At 46.4% G+C, this 14,317-nt stretch overlaps 1 protein-coding gene across 9 annotated transcripts in view; it reads right to left on the reverse strand.

The window, feature by feature from the left end:
- The window catches only part of SLC4A11 (solute carrier family 4 member 11), a 123,823-nt gene that overhangs the window by 60,731 nt on the left and 48,775 nt on the right, over window positions 1-14,317 (reverse strand). For all 9 annotated transcript variants that reach the window (XM_056344473.1, XM_056344482.1, XM_056344520.1 and 6 more), the window contains one exon: window positions 6,273-6,425. In XM_056344473.1, the coding sequence (XP_056200448.1) occupies window positions 6,273-6,425 (153 nt within the window). The remainder of the gene's footprint in view (window positions 1-6,272; window positions 6,426-14,317) is intronic.

Below are 14,317 nucleotides of genomic sequence, written 5' to 3' on the forward strand. Positions count from 1 at the left end.
CTAGTCTAAGTATAAGTACTTAAGGTTTGGGGGTGGGGTGGTGTTATTATAAAAAAGCTATTTTATCTGGTCTTTCTTCAGGGGTGTAAGCAAATCTAAGCCTCAGCTAGTTGTGTTGAACCACACTGTGAGCAGCAAAAACTGTTCTGCTTTTAGAATCTGACACCTTAAAGTATAAATAAAAACACACTAGCACATGGCATGACAGGAGCTTGTTAGGAGCCATGGAGATACCTCTAACTTGTCACTGACAGCAAGGGATTGCACAAGCAGGATCTCAAGGGGATCATTTACTTTGGTGTCCTGCCATGGCTGTGCCGAGTCTGGACTCATCCTCATCAGACTTCAGGTTAAAAATTGTTAGATAAATAATTGCATCCCAACTAGCTCACTTTTCCACAACAGGGTGGTGGGCTGAGCTACAGTAGAAAGCCTAAAATCAGCTGGTTTCATCCCTCTTAAACCAACACACAGGTTAAGAGCAGGTGGGAATAAGCAACTAGCTGCAAATTTCTGGAGCAGGCTGGAAAGAAGCGGGCAGGGTGCGGAGGAAAACCTCACCTGAGTAATGCTCAGCACAGGCATCACAAAGGCTGGGCAAGTGAAGGACTATCGCCTTGCACTCCCCTCTGATCATTGTAGAGGAACTGGAAAGAGGCAGACAGCACCGACAGACTGACCAGGGCTCTTGCACAGAGCCAGGGACAAGATAAGAGTGTGAGCGCTGTATCACTTGTCACACCCAACTCCCCAAACATGCACACACTCAAAAGCAATTTTTTTTTATTTTTTTTTTTAAAGCTGTAGTAGGCTTTGGCATTAAGTTTGGGGCAGGGGAGAAAGGTGCATTTTCCCATGCCAACTAGAGGGGCAGAGCACTCAAAATCCCAGAGGAAGCTGCCCCGAAACAAACCCAAGGTGAAGCACCTAGAAGGGAAAATGCTGCCTTTGTGCAAAGCCAACCACGCTGCCCAGCCCCCACCCCCCCCACCTTCCTCAGCTTCATAAGCACCACTTTGAAAACACTCTCATCAGGAAATTCAGAGGGAGGCCATACCATCGCATCCCCTCTGCCTGCCCCCCCGTGACACAATTGGTGTATCCACTTTCCATTAGAGTATAGGAAGCTTCGGCAGCCCAACATCCCACGCTGACATCAAACTACTAAAACAGGAGTTATCAGATGGAACGCGTGGGTCAGCATTGTGCCTCAAGACACAAAAAGGACCTTGGTATTAATGTGAGGAAATGTGGCTATTGTGTGCAGAATGATACCCATTCAGGCCCAGACCACTTGTCTCTGGACGCTACTCTCTCTGGAATATCCTTGGCGCCAGCATCTAGCATTTCTCCTCATCCCCTTAAAGAAAAAAAGTCACCTCGGCAGGGGCCGAGCCATGAGCGAGAGCACTGTGTTTTGCTCAGAGCGGCAGCAGCGGGCGTGCACGTGTGTGCCTCTGGAGTGGATTACAGGAAACTGTTGGTTCTGCATATCAAGGAATGATCAATTGTCCAGAGGGTGGAACAGGCTTTAATTTCTCATGAAGCATAAATTGTGTCCCGTTATTTCCCCCACACACTCCAACAAAGCCACATCTTGCTTTCCAATTGGCTTTTCACTGCCATCAGGATTTTGCTGCCTTCCCCCCAAAAAATGGCTTCAGGCACCTCTCTGCAGCTAAAACCACCAGTGTGAACATCAGCTGTAAGTGGCAATGCATACTGCAGTATGCATTTTATGCAGTATGCATTTTAGCAGCTACAGCTCCATGCATCCCTGGTAAGTTGTACCCAAGTTTAGGAAAAAAAAAATAAAGAAGAATTGTGTAAACCTTCCTATTGCAACCTGGGGAAAGGAGAAGGTGAATTGTTTTAAAACCCCAAACCACAGGAACAAGATCCAAAGGATGGAAATTTGCCTAGCTGATTTAAGGGGGCTGCCAAGCAGGTAAGAACCTTGTGACTGACCGCAAGGCTGTGGCCCCACATGCTTTGCAGACCCACTGCAACAAGTGAAGGTTGCATTGCCTGTCCACCAACTTTAAGGCTCAGCCTAAACCAAATTGCTGTATTCATTTGCAGGGATTTATTTCCAAGCGTGCTACAGAAAGTAGCAAGCGGTTGAATCCCCTAGTTTGCTGTTTCTGCAACAGGTTGAAGGGATGCAGGTATGTACACCTGCAGCCCAGGCTCCAGAGGGATTTATGGAAAAGCCCACATATAAGATACAAAGAGAGACAGATTTGCATCCAGATAGCATTAAGACAGAAGGATTGATACATTTCAAGCTAGCTGAGAGAATAGGAGAGCAGTAGTAAAGGCATGTATGAGCCTGCAAGCCACTAGACAGCTAACCCAGTAGCTATGAATCAATCAGGGTTTGTTGCACACTGGTCTGGAAAGAGGTCTCCCCCACTGCACTCCAAATTCACTGATGCTCCTCATTCTCTCTGGCACCAATTCCCAGGTAACAGAGCCTCAGGCTGGATTTTCCACCTGCAGCACAGGAAAGGTAACATCCCTGCTCCTGAGGTGGGGGCTCCCTCTCCAGCCTCAGGGAAAAGGACTTCATTTGGGACAGGAACACAGTACCAACCAACTCAGGCAAAAACACACACAGCAGGGCACAGACCTAACATTTCCCTTGTACACATTTATTGTGACTTCAGAACATGTCTCAGTCTCTACAAAACATTCTGATCTTCCCCCCCAGCAATGCAGATCCCAGGGCCAAAAGCATCCAGCTTCAGATGAAGACCCATCTCCATGCTGGAGCTAACATTTGCCGAAAGCCAAAATCTTGCCACCAAAACCTAAGCTAGAAGGGTGAAAGGCAAAAAAGAATAATAATAATAAAAAAAAAAAGCCACGCCATCTTTTATCAGCTACCTCAAGGAAGCAATAAAACACCCAGAAGAGAGGACCCAAGTATCAAAACTGAAAAGCATTTCAGTGCATAGGCACCTGCACTGATTTGAGCTCAATATTCCATGTAAAAGCAGCCAGTATTAATTAAAAACAAGATAGGCCATACCTTAAGCCCCAGATTTCTTCAAGCTATCCTGTTTTATACACATCTGTGTGCACAGCCCAGTATTTTATGACAATGGTTAATTGTCACCGTTTTATGGGCTGTGCTATGTTTTGTTGGCTCAATGTTTAATCCCACCAGTGATCTTTTTAAAACAGAATTATAATAAAGTGCATCCAATTATGCTCATAGCAAGCTGTACGTAGATCATACAGAGATTACCAGCTCAACAGGACAATGGCAAAGCTGTCACCACATCTGTAATTCTATTTATGTTGCCTGCCAGCACCCAGACCTTGGGGTATCAACTCATCCCCTCCCAAATAGGATTTTTGGATCTTTTAGCCCTAAACTAAGGTGGGCAGCAACCTCACAGCAGCACACCAGAACAGTTCTCCAGCAGGAAAGAATTTGGACAGCACATCAGCCAAGAGACCAAACCGTGACAACCAGAACAGACAGACTCACAGATACCACAGAGCAGCTATTTTGTTTCAAGTCACCTTAGAGGTTTTTCCTGCTGGAGGCGGAGCAAGTGTATTTTATGCAGCAAGTGCATCTGACACTAGGGAGCAAATCAACGCAAGCAGTACTGGAGAGCCCTCTTTGCAGAAGAGGGCCTGTGGTCAGTCCCTCTCTGGTCAGGCAGCAGCCGCTCAAGCCCCAGAAAGTGTTGCAGTGGGTCGCGTGACACACGAGGGCAGTATCGAGCCCTCTGGCACTAGGAAGCCTTTAGCTCAAACAAAGGTTTCACCCAGTTTGGAGAAAACAAAAAAAATGAGATAAAGACAGAAAGATGTCATTCCCAGTCTTGCTTTCCTTCCGTGTCTAAAGAGCACCAGAGGACCTCGTAGGATCCTGGTGTACTAGCTCCCCTGGGGGCTGGAAACTAGATGTCTGGGGGAATCTTGCATTACCTGGACAAAACCTGCAGGTGTTTTGTTTGTGGGTTTGGTTTTTTTTTTAGGATATTTGTTTGCTTTTTTTGGGCCCTTTCTTTTCAGCTTGTCTTGCTGGACACAAGCACTGCAAGTGCTCAGCTCCACAGTTTTGTTCCAGGGAAGCAAAGCTTGAGTATAAAACAAAACTCCTAGAGAGCAGCAGCAATGCAAAGGCATTTCTGAGAAGTGTCCCCTTGCAGAGCCAAACAAGGAACAGCACACTCCCAGACATACCCTGGGCATGGCATAGTTAAATGTCATTACTGGAAGGAGCTTAGGAAGCTTGTGAAGAGAGTATTTTTTCAGCAGTTCAGGCTACTTTCATTAGAAGAGCTAAGGAAGTCATCTCAACCACTTTCAACCACCTCAGAAGTCAGCTGTCCCTGAGGATCAGCTATACCCTCTGCAGCCAGAGACTGGTCTAGTATTATAAAATCTACTCTGGAAGATGCTTCGATAAAATCACCTCTGAGAAAAAGCTGACAGGCTAGATGACTAACACCTGGAGTCTGAGGAATCCTATATGCCTGACAGGGAAGAATTTGGATTTTGGCTACATGGACCACTTTGATGTTGTCACGGGGAAAAAAAGAAAAAATAAATCTCACTTCACACCACACCTGCCCTTATTGAAAATGTGAACTTCTATTCTGCCCAAAGCCCATTTTTTATAAACCTCCATCCTTACATTCAAAAGCGGATTCCAGCAGACCAAAAGTCCATTTTTCCTTAAAAATCCTAAACATGTCAACTGAAGAAAAAGGATACAATTAATATCACCATCGCAAACATCAGTGCTTCAGGGAAATAAGGAAGTCTTTTTTTGTCCTATTTTGAATGGAAGAGAAAATACTTACAAAAAGCCCAGGAGGACACACAAGGAAAGCCAGCTTCTTCGTATGCAAAAGAATCCACAGCACTTGCATTCCTCATCCCCGAGCAATGCACCCCCACAGCATTAAGCCCAGGCTTGTCATAGCAAAGTACAGTTCCCCTTAAATCTTTCAATTAAGACGGCATTTGTAAAACTGCAGGCTTGAAAATTACTAGAAATTATCCCTAAGTTAGAGTCACCGCTTCGACTCAAAAAGCAAACTTCAAGACAGTCCAGCAGAGGTCCAGGCCATGCCTATTCTGCATCACCGTTTCCAATAACTGCTCACTGTAGATTGCTTGGGGTTTGCTTGTAAACTGAAAATAACTTTGAGGAAACTTAAAGGACTCTCCAATACTGCGATGCCAAGGAAAATCCAAAGCTCGTGTATTTAATCTTCAAAATAATCAGTGTCCACACAGGCAGGCTCCCTCCAGCTGCTGGAATGAATCCCAGGCTGCTGCCAGGTCCCAGGACTGCTTTTTTCTAGACACATCGCGTGAAAGCCAGGTTTTGCTAGCCCTTCTCCTTCAGCATTTAGCATACCCATGACACAGAAGATGTTAAAAAGGCACACTAGAGGCAAAAGCAACCTCTAGAGCAATCTAGGGATTTTATCCCTCAACAGCAAACATTTTAGATATCCCTGAGGGTGGAAGCCCCAGGTGTGTGTTCTTGCTGGTGTGCTCATCCGCAACACCGTGGGCATTACCACCAGCAAACACCATCATCCTCCTCATCATGAAGCTGCCTTGAAGCAGGTACAGATCTTACTAAAGCATATCTGGGGGAACACAGCACTTGGGACTTCACCCAGAGCAGGCAGCTTGTATTTATAAACTGAGCATGACACACAACAGCACCTCCCTGTACTATAGACTCAGGTGCATGCTGTGGGGGCCTGACTTCCATCAGAGATGTCTAACAGGCTGGTTTTCTCCCCATTTTTGCCATCTGCCTCAACACAGCAGGTCTAGGGATTACCTCTAGCCAGGAGGATAAAACCCAAAGGATGCATGTCCAACCCCCAAAATCCCCCTACACTTTTTCTTCTCTTACCAATTGCTGCAGAGGGCAGAAACTGATCCAGGACAATCCACAGCTCCAACTCACCTCCAGCATTTCAATTAAAACAAGATCAAAAAAGCCTCCAAAATCCTCGGGAAGCCCAAGAACCACATTTCAGTTATCTACACTGCCAAAAATACCCTGATTCCTCACCAAAAGTAGCTCTCCTTTAGCAACCAGGCCACAGCAGCAAGAGCAAAACAAACTAGGAGCTGAAACACTGCATGCAGGTGGCTGAAGACCCTCTCAGCAGCCAGACTTAATAGGTTTTTTTTCCCCAAAAAACCTCTCCAAAGTTTCTCAGTAAGGAACAACCGCGTCTCGTAGCCCCATCTTGGGGCTGGGGGTTGACACTCACCAGCGGCATTCGGTGGCACCTCCAGGTTGACATTGACGAAGAAGCGGATGCTGTCGCCTGAGACGATGGAGGAGTTCACTGCGTCAAAGAGCTCCTCGCCCCCCGTCTCCTCCTTGGCCTCGCAGCCATCATCCATGTCGCACTTGAGGTACCCTGCCAAGGAGAGGGGGAGGGTGGTTAGGGGGGGCGGTTAGCAGGGCCGTGCCAGGGCACCCACCGGTCACGGCCACCCAGGGCCGCAGCCAGGCCTCGGCCGCACCCGGGGGCTTCCCTAGAGCCTTTGTCTGGTGAGGGCTGAGAATTATAAACAATGGGCTCCAGCACACCTCGGGTTAGGCCACAGGTGGGTGTCCGAAGGGCCAAGGGCTTGGCACACCAGCCCGCCTGCCAAGCCGATGACGTGAGCGGCAAAGCCAGGAGTCACCACCTTGCTCCTCTCAGATCAAAAAAACCCAAACCCCCACCACATCAGGATGAAAACTGTGATCAGAAGCCATAAAACTGCCAGGCAGCGACCCAGAAGCAAGAGGTGCACCACAGCCCCAGCCCACCCCAAACCCAACTCCAGCCGTCGGCTGCACAGCCGTTTCACTTGCTATTCAGCAATTTGAAACTGGGGGGTGGGGGGGTGGGGGTAGAGAAAAAAAGCAAAAAAAAAAGACCAAAAAAGTTCCCAAGGAGACAACCAATATGGATGGACAGACCTGCAGCTCCCCACGGGGTAGAGGAGCAGGTCACTGGAGGCAGCAGCACCGAGAAAGCGAGGCAAGTTTCTTAATTACAGCGGACAACTCCTTAGCCTTTTGTAATGCTTCTAATTAGAGTTTAACCTAGCCTCATTCAACAGCAAGCTGGTTCACTGCAACATTTTATTACGAAGCAGCTGGAAGACTCTTGTGGCATGCTTGTGTATCATGTTTAATTAGGAGAATTAGGGACATTATAGAATGTCAATTTTTACATTACCAGGATTATTCAGCAGCTTCTACCCATCTTCTGACAAGTCTTTTATGCCTAATTTGAAGCAGGAGGGATATATTTCATTAGCTTGCTTTAGGCACTATAGTAAAATGAAAAGGGTGAGCTTTGAGGCAGAGGTTTGAATGGGGACTAAAATATTGATGGCTTTTTTTAAAGCCTTGTATAAGCAAACAGAGGCAGCAGCAGCTAAAAGCAGCACACGCTGTCTTGGCGGGATCTTGAGCCAACAGCTCGCCACCACACAGAACAAGCCCTGAGCCGGAAGGCCACAAACAGGAACTCAGTGAGGCAGGACAGGGGCTGCAGCGCTTCCTGACGCAAGCAATGTGCCGACGGGTGCTCGGCATCTGCCCAGGAGGGTGCAAGGGAGCTGCAGGAGCTTCAAGCCTTCAGGTGACTTCTGAGCTGCTTATCCAAGGTGTGGGAAACCCAGCAAAAACAACTCAGACGAAACAGAGATTAGGAGTAAGATTAACCTATCTGCTCGACAGAACCGCTTCAGGTTTATTCCTATCAGAACTGCTCCGAAGGCTTCAAGAAAAAGCATCCACTGTGCTGCTGTCCCCATCCAGCCTGCCCAGCAGCTTGCAAAACACACCAAAACCACTCTGCTGGTGGATCTTAGACAACTATTTCCATCCCTGCACAATGGAAACTTGTCCAAAGACAGCCAGAAAGAAGCGAGGCAAGGAAAGCATAGGAAACGCCTGGACACAATACCCAAAGTATCACAGCACTCTGGGCACCACCAGGTATGAAACTGCTGCACAATGGCTGGCAAAATGTGCAAAGACAAGGGAGAATGGCCTTACACTGAAAGAGGGGAGATTTAGATTAAATATCAGGAAAAAATTCTTCCCTGTGGGGGTGGTAAGGCACTGGCACAGGCTGCCCAGAGCAGCTGTAGATGCCCCATCCCTGGCAGCATCCAAGCCAGGCTGGACGGGGCTTGGAGCAACCTGGGCTGGTGGGAGGTGTCCCTGCCCACAGCAGGGGTTGGAACTAGATGGGCTTTAAGGTCCCCTCCAACCCAAACCATGCTGTGATTCTGTGATTGAGGGGCAGCCTGTGTCCTGGACAGATGCAGAACAGCCAGACAGGGTGCCTGCTGGCATCAGAAGTACTGCAAAGCCCCATGCAAGCATCTCAATTCTAAACAAAGTGCCAAACTTGGGGTTTGGTTCCTCCAAAATACATGATGGACACTATAACCTCTTTACAGCAAAGCAGAGCACCCACCAGTGCTGACAGCCCCCCTGATGCCAGAGGAGCTTGGACAGCCCTTGTAAAGCAGAAGTTAGCCTGCGCAGGCTCAAATACATCATATTGGCTTTTTCTTCTCATCCATATCCAGGATTGCGGCCCCGAGCAAGCTGTCACAACACATTTGTGTTTCTCTATCCTTCTTACTCAGTGGGTCAGATAGGAGGCACAAGGGCGGGGGCAGGAAGATTATTTGAACACGCAGTTCAAGAGACCATGGCTCACTTGTTTCCCACTGTCTTAACGCAATTAAGACACAGATAGGTAAATCGGTAAAAGTCAAGCAGGGAAGACTATTTATTCCCCTCTCAAGCCCACTGAAACTGGCTTGATAAGAGCGCAGCAGCAGTGGGCCCTGAAAGCAGAGAGGGCTGTACATGGGAGAGAAGCAGCACAGGAGCTGGAAGAAGGGCAAGGGTGGAGCAGATCAGAGGGCTGGGCAGAGGTCAACGAGGACTCTGGCAAGGGAAGCATCCTCTGTTCCTCCCTCTTTAGGGGAGGAAAGAGCAGAACAAAAGGCAGCCGAGCCTCATGTCCCTTGGGCAAGGGACGGACAAAACAGCTTGCAAATAATCCCAAACCTGGGCTATACAGGAACTGCACTCCCGGGCAGGTGTCTGCTTTGTCACTAAACCACCTCAAGGCTTCAAACCAATCCTGTTTTGAATCCCTAAGCCTATTAGTCTGCCAGGCATTTTAAAATACAAGCAACTCATGCCTGTTCACATACAGGGTCACCTCAAAGTGAGAAGATGTCATCTCAAACTGTGTGCATGGCAGATGCATCTTCCCTTCCCTCTGAGCATGGCTCAATAGCTGCCTCCAGCCCTGGCAGCTGTTTTCCCCCATCGCCTGATGATCACTGAGTGCCACCCCTGCTGCTTGAAGGGCAGCAGATGCCACAAGCAACAGCAGAAGCCATTCAGTTCCTCTAAAAGTTTTGATTGGTGTTTTACAGAACTTCAGAACAGGATCCGATGTAGCCATTGCACAATTTGTGTAAATATCAATCAGGTTTCCATACAAAAGCACAGTCTCGGTAACACTTTATAGCCTGTGCTATGAGCAGCTGCTTCAGTGAGGTGGAGGGCAGTTTTAGACACCTTTTCATGCTGCCTCAGATTGACTGGGGAAGAGTCTAAGGTTCCTGAAGTGATGCCCCCCATCCCTATCACTGCAGTTTGCTGCCTTTATATGAAGGCAGCATTTACTAAAGTGCCATGAGCTACATGACAGGGCAAGTCAGACCTCTGCGCATGGGAAGTGCTACTTCAGCCTGAAATACATTCTAAAAGCACTAGAGAAAAGAGATTTCACTCGAGTAGGCAGCCAGAGTACAGAGCTGAGCTAAGGTTGGCCGAGAAGATCAGTACAGCCCTTCTGTACTTTGAAGAATACCTTAAGGTCAGGATGATCCCCCCTCAGTCCACCCTGCAGGACTCATCTCACAACAAAGACAAATGGAAAAGCACAAAACCTGTACAAGGCCAAGGACAGCGAGTACCATCCTTCAGTGCTGCAGGAACAAAATCCACTCTTCGCCCAGCGCAGCCATAAGTAGCAGATGCCTTGACCCTAAGTCTTCCTGTACCTCAGCTCATCCTATGCAACATGAAAATAAGCTATTGGCCCATTTCATGCAGCTGCTGGGAAGAAAAACCAAAAAACGAAGTTTCTCTAGCCACTCCTCTCTAAAGCATCACCCCTTCCTCTGTAATTTCATGCCTGGCCCAGGCCCGTCTTGCTCACTCCAGTAACTCAACATGCATCCCCATCTTCTCTCCTTACTTTCATCACCTTCTCAGATCCACTTCACCTCCCCAGTCCTGCTGCTATCAACCCCTTCACAACTCTGACAAGGTGCCTGCCCTGCAGCTGTTTCACTGTTGAGCTGAGTTTTAAGAGCCCAGGGCTCTGTCAGGAAAAGCAGGGAACTGAGCTGCAGCAATAGGAGGGGGCATTACCTCTCCCACCACTGCTTTAGTGGCAGCTGCACCTGGGGTAATAAAATCAGCAGAGTAGTAGTTAGCAGGAAGCACAACTTCAGCCACATCATATACATTCCCTAGAAAGGCTTAATTGCTCTGTGGGAGCAGCACTTACAGCCTAGGGGCTGCAGACTTCTCCAAGAAAACTAAAATCTTTTCAGTTTCCTGGGAGAAAAGCAACTATATTACTAACAACATCTTCTCAAACCCCAGTTATGAGCCTTACGCCAGACACAGCCCCAGCATAACCTCTCAGTGGGCCTCAGAGGTGACAAAGCAGATCATGGTATTTTAATCAACATCTGCAAGCACACACACTAGCCAGGATATTAGCAGTGCAAATGCATCTACCCACGCTTCAGTGCAGACTCAGCTTAACACGGCAAGCCAGAGTAAGCATCCAAGGAGAAGGTGTCGGGGGGAGATGAGGCATTTTTCCTTTTGGCATTACCAGATGTTGCATGGTTCTGGGCATATGTGCGCTCCACATTTTTTTGGTTAGGCAGATATATTGTTGCTACTGCCTTAGCAAAAGTTACATGGATGAGGTTAGGGTACATATTCATGTAGCTACATTAGCAGGGTAGAATAAGAAAGCTAAAAATCAAGGCTCGTCAAAAGGTATTGTCCTCTGCCCAGTCTCTGCAAAAAATGCTGGCTTTATTTCTGAAGGACCACATTTATGCTATGTTAACAGTCTGAATATTCAAAACAATTTTCTGGAAACCACAGATTTTTACCCTCAACTTCCAAGGTAGTCTACACTACAAGTCTGGAAAAAGTTCTCATTCACAGCACCTGTTTGCTCAACACTGCCTATTTTCTTAAGCTAAATCCAAGCCCCAGCTTCTAGAACCATGGCATGGCATCTCCTCCTCTTCAGAAGAAGTTGCCCCCTCCCACAAAGTCTCTTCAAAAAGTCAGAGGGCTGAAGTTACATTAAAAGAGTTCTTTTGAGCTCATACAATTAATAATCCAGCACTATCAGCTAGCCATGCTAAAAGCCATTTCAGATTTCTCAAGTGGCTTTTTTAGGCTCAGAAGGCAGTAAATTGCAGGACAGTCCTTTTTACTGCTTTTGCAAAACAGCACTTGTGGCCACCTTGCCAGAACATAGCAACAACGGCATGTACTGTGCTCCTGCTGGACTCAGCCAACTCAGACATTTTGCCCCAGATGGAAAGCCTTTGCTTTTCCTAACATCACTGCTTTAAATATTTTTGTCACTGATCCTGATCCATTCAGAACTGAAATCCACCAACTCTTAAGAGTTTCAAGCCATAAACCCCACACAGTCAAATAGCAAGCTCTGCTGCAGTCAGACCATCAAGGGTAGGAGTTGGCTTGTTTTGGAAGAGTCCAAGAGCTATTTGCATCCACTTTCTCAGAAGAATTACAGGTCAAGTACAGAAGGACAACAGAATCAATAATAATACATCTTCAATAGCTTGTAAAGGTAAGGGGGCATCAACCAGGACATAGGCATTATCCTATAATCAGGTCTGGTTCTTTCAGCATCCCAGTGCTCAGCTGTAAGACAGTCTTAAGGCACTCAGAGAATTAAGTCCTGTATCTGCCTAAAATCTAGTCATGGTACTAGCATTAAGTTAAAAAAAAATAATCAACTTCATCTGTTTTTTCTACTTGTGAATTTTCAACTTGCTCTAACAATAGATGCTAATTTTCATGAAAGGCATGAGGTTTTAATTAACCTGAGCTTAAGTGATCAGCCTGAGCTTTAAGCTATCAGAGGGCTTGCTTTGTTCCCGAGTACTGCAGGCTTGCAGATTCACTGCGTCACTCAGAAAATACCTAAATCCCCAACGCTGGGTGCAAAAGGAAACTCAATTAATAATGGAGCCTCCACCTCCATTTTGACCTTTACACTCTGCATAAAAACACAGATTCATGTTGCCTCCAAAGGTTAGATAACCTTACAGTTAATATTGGCAGGGATACTGTGATCGAAGGATTCAGGGGAGACTAGGAAGAACTTTGTGCAAGTGTTATCAGTTCTCCAGTCTGCACAGTATTTTAGAAAAATAAAAGGTTTTAAAGAGCATCCTACTCACACACACACTAACCAAGGCAAACCTCTGGTCACATCTTATGTGCTGATTTCAGCATAATCACCTACTTACCAAAATAGCTCTCCTTTTTCAGACAAAAAGAGTGCAATCGTATTGATAGAAGAGCATCTTTGGGGTAAATATTTGCCTAAATTTTACATGTTCCTGTTGAGGTTAAACTTCAAAGTTCAGGGGTTACTTATTGTTTTGACTCACTGGAGTCTGAAAAGCGATCATGAAAAATTTCTCCCTTGCTAAAAAATTACTCCATTTCAGACAAGAACAATTGCAGTGCTGTAGCCACAAAGCAACACCCTCCAAAGGCTGCTATCAAGTCACATTTTGCAAAGCTGTCTTCCCCCAAATTAAAAATTCAAGCCATGATGATTAAATAAAGCAGTTCTACATACAGGTAGATGCTTGCTAGGATTTTAAGCTTTTCCTTTAGTTCATAGTCAAGAGATACCCTGGCAAGGCTTGCTATTTCTGTCTGAAGGAGATTTACCTGTCGTGCAGCAGGCAGCCACGTGGACGTGGCTTATGCCAGCACAGGAGAAGACAACCGGTGGGAGGTGTAGGGGTTGTCCACAGACCGCGTTGTTGGACTGCTGACAGCTCATTGGCAAGAGAGGTCCAGAGCTTACCTCCCACACTTTTGTTAGAAGACCTCTTTTATTAAGGCAAATATTATGGTTTGGCACAGGTAAGATCAGTGTCTTCTCTGGGTCATCTAGATGGGATTTAGACAAGTGTCCTCCAATCCCAGCCCCTCCGTGACTAGCTTAAGGGGCAGAAGAGCTGGGGAAGTGTTGGGTGATGCTTCTTAGCTCTTGAGCATCACTGGGAGCCCATCAGGTGTGGATCTGCAGCCTTTTGGAGTAATGACCACCCTCTGTAGAGATGTCAATCCATTGCCTAAACTTTCAGAGTGCTTCAAGACCACAGATTAAACCAGAACCTCCTTTCGTAAAAAAAAAAAAAAAAAAAAAAAAAAGGTAGAAAGTGTCTAGCAGGTGAGTCACCAAGACCAGACCTGCATCCTTTAAGTAACACATGCCTCCACTACTGGTCAGCCACAGCTTCAGTCACATGTTTCCAACCCTATTTCAAGTCAGTCTTTTGTTCACCAAGAACCAGATGGAAACAAAATTTCCCCTGCTACTTCACTAATAATTTATAACAGAACTGAAAGAACTGATCTGCTACAAAAAAATCCAACACCCAGGCACTTTTGAATTAATTCCAGTATTGTATTTTGCAGCCAGATTTCTAGGAAATGTTGTGAATAATCCAAGTAATTCAGTGAGGCTTTGTTTTTATTTATTGTTTTGTTTTTACAAAACACAGCAGCACGTGGAACTTCAGTTCTGTACCAGAACTCACAGAAATCAGGAGTGTTCATTTTATTGTAAGCCTCCTGATAGTCAGTTCTCAGAAACAGAAATTTGCAAGAGATCTGCAAGCCACCCCCTCTAAGGTTCTCCATAGGTAGCAGTAGTGCTTCTCCTCTCGGTAAACTGAGCATCTCATCAGGGGAAACCCATTGCAAAGGATTTGTTCCACAAAGACATTTTGATTAATCTCCTAGTTAAGCTACTGATTCTAAGATAAAGACAAATTTAAAGAAGAAAAAACCCCACAGCACACTTACCAAAGGGAACTGCAAACTGAAAAACAAGAACAACCAGATAAAATGTATCAAATCATCCCAAGCCAGAGTGGGGCCTTGGAGCCCTTCAACACA

The sequence above is a fragment of the Falco biarmicus genome, chromosome 1 (genome assembly GCF_023638135.1).
Source record: "Falco biarmicus isolate bFalBia1 chromosome 1, bFalBia1.pri, whole genome shotgun sequence".
NCBI lineage: Eukaryota > Metazoa > Chordata > Aves > Falconiformes > Falconidae > Falco > Falco biarmicus.